Source organism: Microchirus variegatus (assembly GCF_963457635.1).
Source record: "Microchirus variegatus genome assembly, chromosome: 5".
NCBI classification, from domain to species: Eukaryota; Metazoa; Chordata; class Actinopteri; order Pleuronectiformes; family Soleidae; genus Microchirus; species Microchirus variegatus.
Window position 1 is genome coordinate 11,989,156 of NC_139806.1, and position 20,817 is coordinate 12,009,972.

The following is a 20,817-nucleotide window of genomic DNA, read 5'->3' on the forward strand; positions in this document are numbered from 1 at the left end:
GTCACACTTTTATTCACCAAAAGAGTTGCAAAATGAATAGAAAATGTATATAATTGCACAAGGGTTTTCAAGGGTTTTCTAATCATCCAATAGCCTGTGGCCTATGGGCCACTACACTACTGTTCAAAAGTGTGAGCTCACTTACAAATGTCCTTGTTTTTGAAGGAAAATTTCAAAAATATTTGACTTTCTTTCAACAAATATAACATTAAATGAATCAGAAATACACTCTATACATTGTTAATGTGGTAAACGACTATTCTAGCTGCAAACGTCTGGTTTTTAATGGAATATGTACATAGGTGTATAGAGGCCCATTTCCAGCAACCATCTCTCCAGTGTTCTAATGGTACATTGTGTTTGCTAATCGTGTTAGAAGGATATTAGATGATTAGAAATCCCTTGAAAACCCTTGTGCAATGATGTTAGCACAGCTGAAAACAGTTTTGCTGGTTCTTTGACGAAAGCAAAGTTATTATTTTGAATAAAAATCATTATTTCTAATCTTGTCAATGTCTTGACTATATTTTCTATTCATTTTGCAACTCTTCTGATGAATAAAAGTGTGACTTTTAATGGAAAACACAACAAAAACTGTATAGGTGACCCCAAACTTTTGAATGGTAGTGTATACACCTATGTACATATTCTATTAAAAACCAGATGTTTGCAGCTAGAATAGTTGTTTATTTCTGATTCACTTAATGTTATATTCATTGATAAAAAGTGCTTTTCCTCCTGCATCATGCTCAGCGAAAAAACATCATGTCCTTGACACTTTTTTTTTTTTTTACATCTGTCTGCATGTGTTTAAGAGCAGGAACTGAGACAGGAAACACAGCTGTGGAATTTCTGTGTATGAAAAATGTAATAACTGCGTGCATGTTAGTCAGTGTGGGAGTAATGCAGAAGTCGCTACATAAATAAAGAAGAAACATCCCAGCTTCACTTAAAGTGCAGTGTGGCTCTTTGATAACTCGTCTGGTGTCATGGCAGAGCTCAGCTTCAATGTGGATCATGGTTATCTGGAGGGTCTGGTCCGAGGGATGAAGAGCGGGATTCTGAGTGTAAAGGATTACCAGAACCTGGCCCAGTGTGACACACTCCAGGGTAAGACTGTTTTGTCACCATTGTCAGGTTTGAACACATGTTAATGGTGCTAATGAAAGTCTGTCAGAGACTGACAGGGGACATGTGGGCCACACGTGTCCCCTCTGCTCCAGTGTATGATTGTATCCTCCATACGGCATAATTATCCAAAGGTTACATCCACATCTGGATCAATTTCGAGCGCTCCACAAATCGCCGCTAATTAGCCCAGACGTGGAAGTTACATGGTCCAAACTTAGGTCGACGAGTCGGCATATTGAGTCACTGCTAAAGATCATGTTTATACACAGTGGTCATGTAGCAACATGGTTCCTGAAATGTGTCTGACTGAGTTAACAATGTGTATGGGTTAGCATTTCCTGATTGGTATATAGTCAGTGTTGTAATCTAACAAAGTACAAAATTCACATACTGTATCTTTACTTTGTTATTTAGCAACTTTTACTCCACTGCATTTCCTCTAACTATCCTACTTCCTTGTTACTACTGAATAAAATCAGAAGAAGAAGAGTTGGCACACTCTTAGAAATAAGGGTTTAAGAAGTGTTCTTCTACAAGCGCTGAGGTTCTACCTGGAACCATTTGTTTTTCAAGGGTTCTTGGTAACACTAACGGTTCCAGAGAAGCCTTTAAAACCACTTTCCTGAATAAAGGGTTTCAAAAGGGTTCTTGGTAAAACTAAGGGTTCCAAAAGGTTCCACCTGGAACCAAAAAGGGTTCTCTTATGAAGACAAGAAGAAGAACCGTACATGGTTCTACTTAGCACTTTTATTTGTAAGAGTGTAATGGTCTGTATTTATACAGAGCTTTTCTAGTCTTGATGAGCTGCTTTACACAGTTTTGGAACATGGGGTTAAACGTCTTGCTCAAGGACACATATAGACTAGCAGAGCCAGGAATTGAACCCACAACCCTCTAGTTGAAAGACAACTCACCCTACCACTGAGCTACCATGGCTCAAGACTCACTCCTCACTTAAAAACATTTTTTTTTTTTTTAAATGCTTTACTTCTAAAACTTCCTTAAGTACAGTACATGTCAAACACTGTAAGACTTTTACTGAAGTAATATTATTTAAAAAAAAAAAAAAAGTGACTTCAACTTCTGCCAAAGGCATTTTCTGGTAAAGTACTTGTACTTTTACTCAAATATTCCTTTTAGGTCCTTTATAGTACATCATCCTGCTTAAAAGCGTTATATATATATAACACATACAACAGCATCCTTTGACCTCTTGTCTTGTCTTGACCCAATGATCAACCCTGGCAGAGCTGTCTTCAACTTCCTCTCTCAGCCTTCAATGCATTTTCACTACAAACCCTTATTTTTACTTCTCTTCTGGTCAAGACATTTTTGTGAGGGGTTGTGAGGTTTTTTAGGTTTGACCATAGCTGTAGTTTGCGGCGACATTTAAGCTGTGAGTAACGTGCATATATACAGGACAGAGGGTGTTGGAGATGGAGCTGCCGGGCAGGAGGGGGAAACAGAGAAGGTTCATGGATGTTGTAAAGGAGGATATGACAAAAAGAGGACACATGGGATAGGGCAAGATAATCTAAGGGGAGATAATCTGTGAAGAAGAAGAAGAAGATTGTTATCACAGGAGCCAGTATTTTAAATGTTTTAAATGAACATGTTTCCTTAATCTCTGATGAAAGACATACAAAATCATCCATTTAACAACTTGGTAAAAGGAAAAGATAAACGTGTACTTGTTTAAATTTATGACTAAGATCTTCCTGACTTGTAAATGCAACCTGAAAAGGAAGTTGCTGTGGAAAAAGTCAGATTTCAGTTCCTCTCGTCTGCTCTCCTCAGACATGAAGCAGCACCTGCAGACGACAGACTACGGTAATCTCCTGTCGTCGTCTGAGGAGGAGCTGACTGTGTCTCTGGTGGACAACAGGCTGAGGGAGAACCTGGTGGCTGAGTTCAGTTGCCTGCGCTCCAACGCCTTGCCTCCTCTCTCCACCTTTCTGGATTATATCAGGTATGGATAATCAAATAAATGTTCTCCGTAACAGAAAACGTCTTCCACTGACCGCGTCCTCTGTGTTGCCACAGCTACAGCTACATGATCGACAACGTGGTGCTGTTGATCACCGGGGCCCTGAAACAGAGGGACGTGTCCGAGCTCCTCCCACGATGTCACCCGCTGGGCGCTTTTGACCAAATGGCAGCGGTGGGAATCGCCCGCACCCCGACTGAACTCTACACAGCCGTGCTGGTGGACACGCCACTTGGTATGTCGTAGACATTTAGGGCCAATTCCAATTCCTATCTTAACCCTCAAGCTCAACCCTTAATCTTAACTGGCCCTCAAAACCAAGTGTTGAGGGTTATTTTGTCACTTAGAAATGGGACACCCCTTAAATGCAGATACGTCTACAGACTGTGGGGGGCAGAATAACGCGAAAAGCTGCGTCCAGTCTGTCAACTCCAAAAAAGAAGAAGAAGAAGAACACATTTACGTCACGATTATTCATTACGATCCGTTTGTCAGTCAAGTTATTAGGTTGTCAGTTAGTTATAAGATGATACTCATACAAATACCACAACCACAGACATATTCAGCTGACAGTTACCACACACCACGGCTTATTGAAAAGTAAACCATAGCAAACGATCGCTTGTCCGCACCGGCCGGCTATTGACAAAAGTTTTTTGTAAAATAAAAATAAATGTTACGCAAAAATGAGGTCAGTAATCCATAATATGGGCCTAAACTAAGATAATATAATGGTTTTCATCATTTTTATGTTGCCCGTAGGAATTAAATATACACACACAGGACACAATAATTGGGGTTTTATAGCTTTACTCTGGCTTGCAATAGGTCAGTCAGCCTAAATCAATAACCCAAAAATATGAGGGCTGTTCTCAGTTTTAATCCTTGATAAAAACTAATAAAATAAAATACAAAAACCCCAAAATACGGCAGTGGCCGAGAAACTAATTACACAGAACAACACAATACAAAGTCAGTACTGTAACCATTCACAGACACGATTTTAAATGTACAGTATACAAAAACAGACACTCACTTCACCAAACGTCTCTCCACGTGTTTGAGTTTTCCTCACTTAGCATAGCAGTTAGCAGCTAACCGTGGTTGACGCCGAACGTGTTTATATCCTGAAACATATTTCCATTCTCTATAAATTACCATGTTCGGTCGCTTCACAAGCAGATAAGTTACAGTGTACAATATTCTCCAACATGTGTGTGTGTTTTTTACCTTTTAATTCAACCACGGAGTGTTTTGTACACACGTTTCAACTCTCAATCTCACATTCAGCAGAAAGAAAATCAACAACCCAGAATGCACTTCGCGGCAAAACCTAACAGGGCTCAGTGCTGCCACCCTGTGACCAAAAAGTGTCTGTGTACATTTCTGTGTCTGTGACAAAAACATTACATAGAAAACGAGAACAAAACAAGCAATGAACACATTACAATTTTACATTTGCAGTTTTTACCACCCGGTTACATTCTCCCCTGCAGTTAGTCAACGTCCCCGGTGACTACAAAACATTAACTGATTCAAATGCTCCCTGCAATGCCTTTTCAAAGAGAGCAGCACCGAGGCTCGTCAAAACCTGGGAAACCATGTCCGTGCTGACTGCAACAGCATTGCAGGCTGACTTCGGCAAGTTAAAGGGATTTGGATGAGATCCTGCATTCGCCCGCTTGCTTCTCCTAATAGCAGGTGTAGGTGCACAAACTTTACATTCAGCTCTGCTAGTCATGCCGGTTTGAGCGGGTCTTTTCCCATTTTTACCAACGAGCAGGTCACTGTCACCAATTTCTGAATGAACATCATTGTTCACACACTCTCTGTCACCCTTCCCCACATCTGCCTGACCTTCCTCAGCTTCTTCGCTGTCACTGTCATGCAAAGGTGCTGTCACAGGTAAATTAACCCTGTCGGGGACGCATGGCCGCTTTGGCATCTGCATAAACTGAGGAGGCAGGATTTCCTCAACAACAACGAAATCTGGGTCAGGTGACTCAGGAGGCACATCCTCAACTACAGGCTGTGTACTGGCATGTGACCTGGTTTTAGTCCTGGGTTTGGGAACCGGCTTTGCACAAGGTCTCAACTCTGATCTATGAACTCTTTTGATGGGACCTCCTTCCAGAGGTTCAACAGTGTGTGTAGTTCCTTGAATGTCAACTACCTTGTAGACTGTTGGACCCCATGCATCTTGAATCTTATTTCTCCCTGGGGGTCTGTGACGTAGGAAAACAACCTGACCAATGTCCATAGGAGGACAATACACATTCTTATTTTGCAGCGCAATTCTCTCAGCTGCCTTCTGCTCTGAATACTCTCTGGCTCTCTCATGTGCCTGTCGGAGTCTCTCCTGATGAACAGACAACCAGTCCTGTTTACGGTCTGACATACACTCATGCCCTAATAAAGCATCAACTGGGAGATGTGGCTGTACACCAAAAAGCAGAAAATAGGGAGAGTACCCTGTGGTGGAATGAGGGGTAACATTATAGGCATACACTAATTCAGGAAGATGCTCTGGCCAACGCCTTTTCTTCTCTGGAGGGAGTGTCCTCAACAAGTCATGGAGGGTGCGGTTGTATCTTTCACACTGAGCATTTCCTTGTGGTCTGTATGGAGTTGTCCTTGTCTTTTTGACCCCATAAAGTTTGCACAGCTCTGCAATCACTTCACTCTCGAAATTTCTTCCCTGGTCAGAGTGCAACCTCTCTGGGACACCATACTTCATGAACCATTCTCTGAGAAGAACTTTAGCTGTTGTATCTGCTTTTTGGTCCCTGGTAGGATATGCCTGTGTGAACTTTGTAAAAACGTCAGTCACAACGAGGACATTCTCACGGCCATCTGAAGCTGGTTCGAGCACTGTAAAATCAATAGCCACCACTTCAAGGGGTCGGGAGGCTAGAAATGCTTTAACTGGAGCCCGGATTTTTGGCTGAGGCATCTTTGTCAAAATGCACCGCTCACAGTTTTTAACCCAGCTCTCAACATCTTCATAAAGCCCAACCCAAAAACATCTCTCTCTGAGCAGGTTCACGGTACGTTCTATGCCCTGATGTCCCATGAGGTTGTGTACACTCACCAAGACTTGGTCTCTTAGACAACCAGGCACGATTAATTGCCATACTTCACCATGACGTGGATCTTTGATAACTCTGTACAACAATTGTTCCTTTTCCTGTACACGACGCCACTGTTTCAACAGTCTTTTCACTGAGCTTGATAGGGCTGCTCGCTCCCTGGCACTAGGCTTCCTCCCCTGATCCCAAAATGTCCTGAATTCTTTCAGGGTGGAGTCACTAGCCTGAAAACCTATCAGCTCCTCTCTGGTAAAACCTGGAAGTGTGGGTGTGTTGCCTTGCCTCGTGCTTATCTCATCTGAACTTGATTCCATCGCACGGATCTGTCTCACCTTGTAACACTCAAGACTTTTGGTGACAAGATCAGAATCTAGGGCTGTCCCTCTCTCAATCAGGTTGCACACGGCTATACAACCATCAAAATCTGAATCAGGATCAGTTTCAGGCTCCCCTGCAAACTCCTGCCTAGAGAGGGCATCTGCGGCAGCGTTGCTACTACCAGGACGATACTTCACTTCAAAATCAAAAACAGACAGTTGTGCTACCCACCTTTGCTCGATAGCACCTAACTTGGCTGTTTTGAGGTGGCAGAGCGGATTGTTATCAGTCAGGACAACAAATTTTGCACCCAGCAGGTAACCTCTAAACTTCTCAGAAATTGCCCATTTTAAGGCAAGCAACTCTAACTTCATACTACTGTAGTTCCTGTCATTTTTCTCAGCTTGACGTAACCGGCGACTTGCGTATGCTATGACACGTTTGGCGTTACCCTGCTGCTGATACAATATAGCTCCTAACCCGTGCTGACTGGCGTCTGTCTCAACTACGAAGGGTTGTGTGAAATCAGCAAAACCCAAAATGGGAGCAGAGGTAAGTTTTCCTTTTAACTGTTCAAAAGATGACTCACACTCTTGTGTCCACATAGCGCCAAACTGGTGACCTGTCTTTTTTGTTTTCCTTTCACCTGAACATTTGTTGACCAAGTCGTGTAGTGGTCCAGCAATTTGTGAGAAACCTTGAATAAATCTCCTGTAATAACTACAGAAACCTAAAAAGGACTGCAGCTCTTTCACAGTGATTGGGACCTTCCAGTTGTTAACAGCGGAGACCTTGGACGGGTCAGTCCCCACACCTTCCGCTGACACCTGATGACCCAGAAACTTTACTGACTGCTGTAGGAAAGCACACTTTTGCAACTTCACTTTAAGGCCTGTCTCTGCCAGTCTTTTCAGCACGGTTTCCAGTCTCTCTAAATGTTGCTCAAATGTCTCTGAAAAAACCAAGATATCATCTAGGTAGACCAGGAGTATCTGAAAAATGAGATCACTCATAGTGACTTGCATAAGTCTTTGAAACGTAGCTGGCCCATTACAAACACCAAAAGGCATTCGCACATATTCATATAGGCCAAACGGTGTAGAGAAAGCTGTCTTGCCCATATCTCTCTCGTGCATGGCCACCTGATGATAAACGCTCGCTAAATCTATTGTTGAGAAGAATTTCGCCCCCCTCAATGCATCAAAACTCTCATCGATCCTTGGTAGCGGGAATGCATCACGTCTCGTCTTGGAGTTAAGTTTTCTGTAGTCGACACATAGCCTAAGACTTCCATCTACCTTCCTTACAAGTACTATCGGTGAGGCATAGGCACTCGAGCTTTCTCTGATAACTCCTTTTTTCAACAGCTTGCCTATGTGTTCCCTGACTTCACTGTACTGTGTGGGTGGGATTCGTCTGTATGGCTGTGTTACAGGAATGTCGTCTATGAGATGGATCTCATGTTGTACTTTGTCAGCGTGGCCTAAATCTACATCCTCGGTCGCGAACACAAAAGAATATTTCTCCAGCAGCAAAGCCAGTTGTGCCCGCTGTTCTGAGCTACCACTTGCATCAAGTTGGTTGAGGACGGACTGTACATCTGTGGGTGTTTCGCGATGTTTGTCGATACTCACTTGTTCAGTATCAGCTGAGATTCTCTGGAACTGAATCTCACAATGTTCATCACTTTTCACACTGTCTACATGAGTCAAAACCCCTAGCCTGATCCTTGGTTTCAGCCAGATATCTTCATCAGACATGTTCATGACTTGTACGGGAAACACATGACTCTCAGATGAAACTAAGGTAGGCACGACAACCAAACCTCCAGGCAATGGTGCACTCACAGGCTCCAGCAACATTAAAGAGCCACATTCAATCACAGTCCTAAGTCCCCTTGCCATGACTGTGGCGGCAGATAACGCAGGAACATGGACCATCTCCTTACTCGCCACTCTAGCAAAGGACAGCCTGTCTGTTATAGTTACTGCATGAAGATTATTGAAAGCCTCTCTCCAGTTCGAGTCAAGTTTATTTTGTAGTGTGGTGTCAAACTCAGCGTGTACGAGCTCTCGACATTTTTTGACAACATTCATCCCTATGAGACCTGGAACAGAGAAAGAGTGTGCAGAATCCTTAACTATCAGGAAGCCTCGCTCAGGAATAGTCAGACCCATAACTTCGACCTCGAGCTCTACATAACCCATATAGGGTATGTCTAATCCATTTGCTGCAGTGATCTTTAACCACTCAAATGCAGAATGAATGTCTTCACTTTTATCTGACAAGTGTTCTCTGAAAAAACTCTCAGAAATTGTGCTGACCTGGCTACCAGTGTCAAGTAGGCATGATACTGAGACTCCCTGAAGTTTCACTTTGACAGTTTTGCATTCCCCGATTGCACGCTCTAAGACCCTACTTCTGTCTAGTGTTACTGCTGGTGAGCCAGTAGATCCCCCTCGAATTGCCTGGCTCATGACAACCGAGGGTGAAAGTTTTCCTGCACCGCTGAAGGACCAGGTGTTGACTCATCTTGGCCTCTTTTGGCCTGCAGGCACTTTTTGGCAATGTGGCCCACGCCTCTACACTTAAAACAGATAGGCTGACCGTCTGGTGTGAACCGTGGTTGCAGTCTAGCTCGTGGCTTGGGCTCTTGGAAAGTCATTTGAGTGGTACGTCTACTCAGCTCAGTTACAGCACTTGCTAGGTCAGCAAGTGTTTTTCCTAACTCTACTAACTGTTTTCCTTGTTGAGCTACTGATCTTTGAACATCACATAATGCGCTAGATTGGCCGTTGTTTGTCTCAGTAGCAGAGAACTGGGATTCCACAACTTCTGACTTAACCTGGCTGCTCTTAACCACTCTGGGACGATGGGGCCTGCTTTCCTCCATCTCCCACAGGAGGGCTTCGCGCCTCACATCTAAAAGGCTACAGTCTGGTTGATCCCTGACCATCTTTCTGAGTTCACGTCTGAGAGCTGAATCCCTTAAACCCTCTATGAACTGGTCCCGGAGAACGACTTTCTCATTAGGTATCACATTTGATGACTGCTTCACTACAGAACTCAAGATCTGGGACAGTGCATGGGAGTAATCACGGAGGTCTTCTCCCTCTGCTTGTTTACGGTTGTAAAAGGTCTGCAAAAGCTGTGTGATGCTGCGCTTTTCCCCAAATGCATTCCTTAAATAGGAGTATAAATCACTGGGCCTTACTGACTGACCCCCCATGCATAGTCGAACCTCCTCCAATGCAGGACCACGCAACAGAGATAGTATGTAGTCACACTGCCCCTCTGTTGTTTGCTCTCTGGATCTTAAAACCCTTTCAACCTCTTCAATAAACTCTTCCACAGACCTCCCATCTGTACCACCCTCCCCACTAAATACTTGAACCTGGCGTTCTCTTGGAACATAGATGTATGAACGGGTGGGTGCACTATTATCATTTGCCCTCTGAGCCCCCATCTCGTCATTTAACCGGATCAGTTCATCTCGCAATTTAGTGAGCTCTTGCATGCGAATCTGCATTTCTGCTGCAGCATCTGTGCTCGTACCCTCTGCCTCATCTGATGCTGGGCTGGACCTGGCATCATCATGACATGAAACAACCTCATCTTCAGAATCACTAGACATGATGAAACATTAGTTTTTATTCAGTCCGGTCGTTAATTTTAAGTCCAACACCAGAATCAAGGATACGGTGAAAACAGTCTTAAACGTGGGACACTGCTGAGCCTTGCTCTTGGCGGTCGGACGAAGTGCTGGGCAGCTGACGTCGTGGTGGGATCCTCAGCGCAGGTCTGGATGAGCCGTGTCGATCAGGAAGCAGTAGCGCCACTTGGAGCTCCTCAAGTCGTCTCTCACTGGTCACCGCTTCCACTACAGGCTGGCCTCTCCAACACGTCCACCCACAGGCTTCTCCTGCAATCTTCACCACTGCCGTATTTTCTCAAATAAAAATAAAACTAAGCTACTACTGCCAATTGCAAAAAAAATGTTCTAGCTACACCCCACTCCTGGTACCAAATTGTGTTGCCCGTAGGAATTAAATATACACACACAGGACACAATAATTGGGGTTTTATAGCTTTACTCTGGCTTGCAATAGGTCAGTCAGCCTAAATCAATAACCCAAAAATATGAGGGCTGTTCTCAGTTTTAATCCTTGATAAAAACTAATAAAATAAAATACAAAAACCCCAAAATACGGCAGTGGCCGAGAAACTAATTACACAGAACAACACAATACAAAGTCAGTACTGTAACCATTCACAGACACGATTTTAAATGTACAGTATACAAAAACAGACACTCACTTCACCAAACGTCTCTCCACGTGTTTGAGTTTTCCTCACTTAGCATAGCAGTTAGCAGCTAACCGTGGTTGACGCCGAACGTGTTTATATCCTGAAACATATTTCCATTCTCTATAAATTACCATGTTCGGTCGCTTCACAAGCAGATAAGTTACAGTGTACAATATTCTCCAACATGTGTGTGTGTTTTTTACCTTTTAATTCAACCACGGAGTGTTTTGTACACACGTTTCAACTCTCAATCTCACATTCAGCAGAAAGAAAATCAACAACCCAGAATGCACTTCGCGGCAAAACCTAACAGGGCTCAGTGCTGCCACCCTGTGACCAAAAAGTGTCTGTGTACATTTCTGTGTCTGTGACAAAAACATTACATAGAAAACGAGAACAAAACAAGCAATGAACACATTACAATTTTACATTTGCAGTTTTTACCACCCGGTTACATTTATATCTCTATTAACACAGAAAATACTCAATTTGTAGCGTACTCGTTTCGCTGCTTTCGTCGCCATCTTTGTTCTGTCAGAACACGCAATGCATTCTGGGTAGCCCTTGCTCCCAAGGGTGGTCTCTGGAAAATCTCAATATTGAGGGCGATACAGCCCTTAAACTTGACCCTCAACTTAATTTTTCTGAGAATCGGGACAACACTTGCACTAGAGGGAGAGCGCATTTTTGAGATAAGAAGTCCTTTATTCGTCCCGCAGATAAAGGACTAGAGGAGATTGAAGGTTAAGATTGAGGGTTAAGCAAGGAATTGGAATTCACCCTTAGACTCATCTAATAATCCTTTATTCCCAAAAGACAATCCGTTATGAATATACTCTTTTTGTTTTTGAAAACCCTGAAATATCTGATGATAAATGATATTAAGTGAAATGTGATGACAAAAAATATGAAACATTTAGTTATGTTTTATTTACAAATGTAAATAATTTCACCTACATTTTACACACTGGACCTTTAAGTCGTATACTGACAATGTTAAACCAGATTACCTGTGGATTGAGATTGGCTTGTGATTGTGTCAATGTTATATTTTCTTAAACCTATGTTTAGACTGTCTTTAATTTAATTTTAATCTGTCACTGGCATAATTTAATCCCGGTTTCTCTTGTGTTCATTTTGAAGTTCTGTTTTTTTACGGTAAATGAGAGAGTGATGATGACCACTGTGTTGTTTGTGTAGCTCAGTTCTTCCAGGACGCTGTGTCCGAGTCCAACCTGGATGAAATGGAGGCTGAGATCCTGAGAAACAAACTGTACAAGGTGATTCCTTATGCTGTCGGGACCTAAATCTGTTTATACCGTCACATTATGGGGGACGTGTCTTCAAAATCAAGTCCCCATAACGTAGATTACAAAATTTTAGGGTGAAGAAGTTTTAAAGTTAGGCTGAGGTTAGGATTAGGGCAGTTGTAATTATGGTTTACAGTGATGTCGTCTGAAGTCAGTGTGGGTTAGGGTTTGGGTTATTGTGGCTGGTCCTTACAACATTATAAGGCTTTTGGGGGGATTAAGACTTGGTTTTAGTGTTTAGGGTCCATATGAATGGGAGTCAATGCAGGATCCTAAGATAAAGGCATAAGTATAGGTGTGTGTGCGTTTAAAATGACATCTGTAAAGAGCTTCTTGAGGATTAAACCATGATTTTAGTATTAGGGTAAGGTTTAGGTTGGGGTTGAATGGGGATTCAGGTGTTTGGCTGTGATGGTTAAGATCAGGGTAAAGGGTTAGGATAAGCATGACATGAAAATGCTTACTATATAAGCTGTAAAAGCTTTGACTGAGTGAACTTGAACGTCAGGAGATTTCTGTTATTATTATTATTATTATTTTTATTTTTATTACGCCTGTTTGACGATGTAACATTATTTATATTGTGCGTCCTTCATCTGAAAAGTTGAAATTCAAAAAACTTTTTTGAGAACGTGTCTGTTTTTTCAGTCATACTCCAAACTGTTTGCAGCTTTCTTATCATAATATTGCTGTTGCCTTCTTCTAACAAATCCCTTCCTGTGCGTGGTGCAGGACTCCTCCCGGGTAAACACTGCTATACTGAGAAACACAGAGAGAGAGAGGGTTAATTTGACTCGAATAGCTTAAATGTGATGCAATTTGTCTTTGTATTGTAAGATCTGACCTCCATGTTTCCTGAAAGTCATATTTAGAGTCCTTCCACTCCTTCTGCAACAGCATTGGCGGAGCCACTAAAGACATAATGTGTCCTGTCCTGGAGGTAAATGTGCCATTCTTACACTGCATGGCTCATGTTCTTACATATGGTTAAATTTATTAATGTTGTTGCTGCTGAAAACGCTTCCATGTTTGGCCGCTGCAGTTCGAGGCAGACAGAAGAGCCTTCATCATCACAGTCAACTCCTTCGGGACAGCTCTGAGCGGCACAGACAGGAGCGCTCTTTATCCGTCGTGCGGCAAACTCAACCCTGAAGGTTTGCAACTGCTGGCCAAAGCCGAGGACCACGAGCAGGTCAAAGCCGTGGCAGACTGTTACACGGTGAGTCCAGGACCGTCTCTGCGGATGTCGTAACGCAGGGCTGTGTTGTCATTGCACTTAACAAACATGTGGTTAACTTTAACCTTCACCTCCCATAGGACTACAATATCATCTTTAATGACCCAGAGCCAGGATCAGCTTTTAAGACTCTGGAGGACAGATTCTTTGAAAAAGAGGTAATGCAAAGTAAAGTAATGGTGTCCATTCATCTCAGGGTGCCTCCGAGTAGCGATTTGTCAAACTTCACATTCAGTAAAAGTACAGAGGCCCAGACGTCCCCTCAGAGTCCATCCATCCGTCCATTATCTACCGCTTTTTCCTCCACCAGTTATCTTGAGCATATCGTAAAAAAAGCAAGACAGTTTTATCAGGAGCTGCACGTCGGACCAGACAGGGAAGTGACGGCGACATCGGTTCTCCTCCGTCACCGTCATATCAGTCCAGGGTGTCAGCTCTCAGCGAAACGGAGCATAGCAGCGAGGCCGCAGTCCAGTTACAGCCACGCACACGTGTCCCTACAGTCAACTGTTTTGGACGTTACATTTAACACTTTCAAATAAATATGATACGGGCCATGTGGCGGTTCAGCGGCTAGCTGAATTGTTGCCTTACAACAAAAGTCACAGGTTCAAACTGCACTCTAATTTGATGATAGGTGTGACTGTGAGAGTTGTGTCAAACTCACATCCAACGCAATTTGATCTCAAGTGGGTCGGACCAGTAAAATAATAGCATAATAACCGATAAATAACAAGAACTCTAGATACATCATTACATGTAAAATAACCTGAAATTTCTTGAGGAAAAATAAGTACGATTTCAATAATATTATGCCTTAGTTTACCTTTGACACTGACAACTTATGCTGTGTTCACACCGGACACGACATGAATTAATCGCGCAACAACTTTATGTACAAAGCCAATGCACAGATGTGATACAATGCATAGACGCGTTTTGCGTGCAGCCAAGCGACTAAATTGCGGCCATCGCACAAATCGCTCTCTGCCGCTCAAGTTGAAATATTTCTCCCGAATGACGTCACGTACTGGCCAGCAGGCAGACTCCGCTCAGGGAAGCGTGTTATTTCTTTGTGGACACTTTTGTGGAGCTGTACGTCACTATCTCTTCTGGAAACGTCTGCAGAGAAGAAACCGGCGTCCTGTGTGCTTTCACATCACGCAGTCACACATACGGAGCGCCCAAATATAACGGTGAAACTCGGCCAACCGTGTAGTTGTTGTGAAAACGCATGAGACGGTCACCAGAGAGAGTGTGACGAAGCTTTGGTCGAAGATGAAAAGTAATGCCCATTACTTCTGTTTAAAATATGGCGACTCCCATGGCGCGATTGGCACAGAGGAGTGTGACAAAATGGCGTTGGGTGTGAACACAGCATTACACAGTGGCACAAGAACCCAAAGGCATAAAACACTTAGTCACAGGTATCCGGAAATTAAACGTATAGTACTTTTTTAGTATTCCCGCCGGGCCAGATTGGGACAGTTCTGGCCCACGAGCCGTACGTTTGGCACCCCTAGCTCTATATGTTCTTACTGAGTGTTAGACAGTCAGCGAACAAAACAAATAAAGGCCTCCTAAAAAGCAAACCCGACACAGTCACAGTGTTTCAGTCCCAGGGACCACGGGGCATGTCCATCGAAACAAATTGATTCAGCATGAAATTCCAGGGAACTGGGACTCAACAGGGAAGCTTGTTGACACAGGCCAAGATGAGGAGCACACACTATCATAACACAACCTTCATACACTACTGTTCAAAAGTGTGGGGTCACCTATACAATTTGATTGTGTTTTCCATTAAAAGTCACACTACTATTCATCAAATGAGTTGCAAAATGAATAGAAAATACAGTCAAGACAGATTGAAATAATGATTTTTATTCAAAATAATAATTTTGCCCTTTTGTCAAAGAACCAGCGAGATACCAACCAGCTGTGCTAACATCATTACACAAGGGTTTCAAGGTTTTCTTATCATCCAATAGCCTTCTAACGCGATTAGAAAACACAATGTACCATTAGAACACTGGAAATGGGCCTCTATACACCTATGTACATATTCCATTAAGAACCAGACGTTTGCAGCTAGAATAGTTGTTTACCACATTAACAATGTATAGAGTGTGTTTCTGATTCATTCATTGAAAAATTAAGGACATTTCTAAGTGACCCCATACTTTTGAACGGTAGCGTAACTGATAGAGGAACTGGTTGAAAATGCAGCTTGTGACCTTGTTTCCGTTGCGTTTTTCCTCCTGCATCATGCTCAGCTAAAGAACATCAGCTTACAATATCAACAGTTATAAATACAGACAGATGTGTTCCCACTAAAATAATTGCCTCGTAATCCATATCTCGTGTGCATATACAGTGCAAATCCTAACAACGCCGGCGGCTTTAGGGGCTCCATTTAAACCATAATCACCACCCAGCGGTGGCACGCCTCCACTGACCACCACTTTCAATCAACAAAATGCTTTCCAGACTTATGTAACATACACATGCTGACTTTAATTTACAGATTAATGTACAAAAGGCCAGAAATGTGTTCCGTTAAGCCACTGTGACCTTGATCTTTGTCCTCCATGTCGAATCTGAAAGGATTTCCTTAAGGTGTTTTAAATATCATGTTCAGAAAAACAATTCTCTGCACATGGCTGCCACTGCCACAGAAGCCGTGTCGTTTTCAAGCACGAGAACCTAACTTCATTTCAAGTTAATTTTTTATTGACAATATGAGAGATCTCCAAGGTTAATGTTTTGACAGGTCAGACAGGGGGCGCTGTACTGTGCAAAATCAAGTCTAATGAGGTTCTAAATTGAGTTCATGTGCAGCAGAGGGGCGGGGCCTATAACTTTCCTCTTTCCTCAGGTTAAGCTGAACACACTCGCTTTCCTGCAGCAGTTCCACTTGGGAGTGTTTTATTCGTACGTCAGACTGAAAGAGCAGGAGATTCGTAACGTCGTGTGGATCGCCGAGTGTGTCACACAGAGACAGAAGTCCAAGATTCACAACTACATACCCATCTTCCAGGGTGCAAATTAACATGTATTTTACAATGTGAATGTAATAAATGCACATAAAATAGTCATGTCTTTACGATGATTTGGTGGTGAGGATTAATTGACTGTGGTTGCAATAAAGTGAGTCAGTGTGTTTTAACAGGTTATTAAAGTTAGTACGTTCACTGATTACTGGCACAACCTCGTGTGTCACTATACAATATGTAGCGCAGTGGTGTGAGAGTGTTGTTACAGCAGCTTTTTCAAAAAGGTGTCCGAGCGTCATACTTTTGCTGAAACGAAAAGAAACACAAGTTCAAATGTTTTTCTTGTAAAAATGTAAAAAATGTAATAAAAATAAATCCCAGCAGAGTATTTAAGGGTGTGGCGGTGTAATGTTGTGACTTACAGCACTGGACAGGGACCTCCAGGGGAATGTAATTCTGCTGGCACAGATGAACGAAAGCCGACGCTAACCTGCAGGGAGCTCGGGAGGAGGAGCTCGACTCGCACACCGACAGGAACTGAGCGGGGTCCACCTGAGTTAGTAGAGTTAATAGAAGTCAAACTTTTACCCTTTAACACCAAGCGTATCCAACGACGACATTTGCACAAGCCCACTTTGCATTACCGTAATTACGGTAACGTTTGTGCCATCGGAAACATTACAACGGTTTCTGAAAGCTGAGAAGTAGCACGTCAGAGCCACTGGAAGCATTTACATGAGAGCGTTAATTCCGAATAAAAAGAAATGAATTCCGAATAAAAATGTATTCTGCTTTAAAAAGACCATGTAAGCTATAATCCCGAATGAAAATTATTATTCGGAATTAAACTTAATTCCGCCCCCTGTCCAATCAGAACTATTCCCGACCCCCAGACGTGGAGTGTAAACCTCAATTCAGAATTATTATTTCCATGTAAACTCGAAGGAGAATAATTTAATTCTGAACTATTTAATTACAAACAATTAATTCAGAATTACAAACCATCATGTAAGCGTGGCCAATGTGTGGTTATTACGGTAATTTCACTCGATGCGCTATTGCAGAAAGCTGCGAAATCAGCGTATTTATCACCAGAGAGGAAAGAGTTGGAAAAAGCGACCTTAAACTCAAACAAATGTCATTTTTAATGTGTTATACTGTCCAAAGTTTACATTAACACACAAAACCTGGTGTTTATGTACAACTCAATGTCATCTTAATAAAACGCTTTGTTTTTCTTCATTTTAAATTCTTAATACAGTATTTTAACATGCAGTAAATTGCAAATTTATATCTAATATTCTGGAGGAAAATGGGCAAAAACACTTACTCACAGGATATTTTCTGGCCTTTTTATGGTTAAACTAAGCAAAAAAAAGGCCAAACAGACATTTTAAGGATTAGGCGTTAAAGGGTTAAGTCACATTATTACAATCACAGAATTTAACCAACATTACATGGTGGACTTCCCTTTTTTTTTTTTTTTACAACGTTCATTTTTCTCATCATCTCCATCAGCTGAAGAATTCTTCTTCATCTGTCTTACATAACGTTGAACGTGTTTTACCTCACCAGTAAAAAGTAATAACATACTCCTTGATCTCGATGCATTCTCGTTCTTGTAAAGACGTGCGGTCGGTGTCAGCAGTGTTCTGAACTCACCACTCTGAAACAGGAGCCCAGCGAAGAGTCGGTAGAAGAAAACAGAGCGTCACAGCTCACAGGGCTCCAGGCTGTGGTCGCTGCTGGTCTGATACACTCCTGTGTCATCTGGAGAAAAACACAATGTTAGTAACGGAATACTGCGACATTGTTGTCTTGTAGTTTCCATTTTTATCCTTGTTTATCACATGAAGCTACTTTTTTCTCATCGTTTTCATAGTGGAACGTTAAAGTCTTTGTTTCTTTATTTTTTCATATTGTTATAGGAGTAACAATAGGATAACAACATGATTTATTACAAAAGTAAAGGGGGGATAGGCCTTGAAAAGTTCAAAGTCCCATATTCATAATTTTGAATGGAAAAATGATCAACTTAATTCAAATATGTTTCCATAAGTTCTGGCCAAGACTGTCGAGGTTATGTTCAGGACATTTATGATTGCTAACCAACTATAAATCAGACATTTTTACTGTACAGTTTCAGAGAAATCTCAAGTTAAAAGTCCCATACAGGCTGAAGTAAGTCAACTAAAAGATATTTTGAGTATGTGGTATTTTCCCTTTTTTTTCTTGTCTTCTTTTTATTATCATGCTTGTAGTAAAATAAATCTTTATTATCTAAACACTACATAAAGTGTCAGCACATATTAGATAAATGTGTTATATGTTACATTTTATGCATGACAGAGTTGTTTGACTCGGTCTTTTCCACACAGTGAGAGAGAAACATGAAACCAACTCTCCTCCTTTAACGACAGTGAAGCTCCAACAAGCGTCGTACCTGCCAGTTGGAGAAAAAACTCTCCATGTTTTCTGCTTGAGATCCGTCAGGCAAAGGAAAATCGTTCCCTGCTTCATTGTCGTTGATCCCTAACAGACCAGTAGATGCACCTGTTATAATAAAAAAAAAACAAGGACAATTTATTTTCTTTAACCAGATAAAGTCCCATTGAGATCAAGACGACGAAACAATTTTTTTTTGGGGGGGAATTTTGTAAGTATGCAGTATGTTTGTAGAAGTGTATTACCGCTTCAAAATAAAAATAATACTTTTACAGAGGCCACAATCTTGCACCGTAGCTTCTACAGACGCTCAAACAGAAAATACAACATCCTTTCTGGCATGTGAAGGCCACCGTAGTTGCCTTTAGAGATATTTAGTGAGGAGTCCTCAGTTTGATGCAGTCTCACCGTTAAATGTCCCTCATTCTTACTCTCTGTACCTTTGAGAAACAAGGTCATCTGTGTGAACAGATCGCAGTGCAAAGCTTCGCTCTCTTACCATGTAGCCATCCATCCAAGGTGAAGCTGCACAACTCCAGCGATCGGTCACATGACACCGATACTCCATTGCGATTGGTCACCTGCACGACGTTCGACGCTCTCCTGACGGCGACGCCGCTGTCGCTGTGGAATGTGTGCGTTACAGTTTTGTTGCAGTTGGTCCTCACCTGGAACACAAACATCACATTTTCTTTTATATAAAGGCACACACGCCGTGACAGAAGCCTCTCCTGGTTTTTTCTTCCTCAGCATGCAGTCCCACCTGTCCACTCTGCTGAATGTGAATGGTGTCATTGTTCATCTCTAGCAGGAGGAAGCTCTGCGCGTCGGAGCGGAGCAGCAGCGTGAACGAAGGCTCAGCGCTGACGTCCTGGGCGAGGAGCAGTGGACACGAGCCCGGCAGCTCGTACAGGTGACCATCAAATGTCACCACGAACTGATCGGCCACCAGCAGAGCTTGATCTTTTTATGGAAGGAGACAATGATAAAAGTGGGGAGAGACACTTATAATCCATCATTTTCCAGACGTCTGGTTTAGACATTTAGCCCGTGGCCAAGTGAAAAGTGGATAGAGGATGGGTTAAATGCAGAGAAAGGAAAGGGTTTGTGCCACATTATAATATGAAATACGACTAGACTGCAGCTGTTACTATTATTGTACATAGATGCAATATACTGTACATATATAATATCTCATGTTCAATTTTTGTTTGTACAGTAAACATCAAGCCAATACTGTACATATTCTGGAAACTGACTATAATGTGCTTTTTAATGCAACATTTTATAGTCATATTGTATAGACCTGAATGAGGGAGTGTTTGTGTGTATACAGCAGCAGCGCAGGGGCGGGCGGGGGCAAGAAGCATTTAACTGATAATTTTAATCAGTATAGCATGAATGAATGGTACTAATCATAGGGAAACTGAGTACATTATTATAACTAACTAACCAACAGGTAACAAATACCATAACTACCTAAGATAATTATAATATTTTCCCAGCAATTAGTCCCTTACTACATTTGGTAACACTTTAGATGAGGGAACAGACATTCACCATGAACTAGGTAGTTACTAACATGCATATAAGTAGCATACGAGTCCTTTATTAGTAAATATAAAGCACATATTAACACCTTACGTAGGAAAAGTATTAATTCATGTCGTAATAGAGGTAGAATAAGGTGTTAATATGTGCTAAATGATTACTAATAAAGGGCTAGTATGCTACTTATATATTGTTAGCCTAATAGCATAGCTGTCTAAGTCATATTTGAACGTTTTCGGAAAACAAGAAAAACACATTTTTTAGCAAGCATATTGGTAAAGTTAGGGAGATATCACAATTACCAAAAAAATGACTTAGGCAATTATGCTATTAAGCCAAAAATATGTTAGTAAGCACCTAGTTAATGTTGAATATGTGTTCCTTAAGATAAAGTGTCACCCTACATTTTTTTAATCATCTGAAAACAAATGAAACGTTAGCAACC

General features: G+C 42.0%; 1 protein-coding gene across 1 annotated transcript; it reads left to right on the forward strand.

Annotated features, from left to right (window-relative positions):
* Nucleotides 1-989: 989 nt before the first annotated feature.
* Nucleotides 990-16,432, forward strand: LOC310926659 (V-type proton ATPase subunit d 1-like; the record flags this gene model as incomplete). Its single annotated transcript, XM_083888843.1, has 8 exons — nucleotides 990-1,110; nucleotides 2,929-3,100; nucleotides 3,175-3,353; nucleotides 12,034-12,113; nucleotides 13,006-13,083; nucleotides 13,186-13,362; nucleotides 13,461-13,538; nucleotides 16,259-16,432. The coding sequence occupies 8 exons, from the start codon at nucleotides 990-992 to the stop codon at nucleotides 16,430-16,432; spliced, it is 1,059 nt and encodes a 352-aa protein (XP_083744969.1).
* Nucleotides 16,433-20,817: the final 4,385 nt, after the last annotated feature.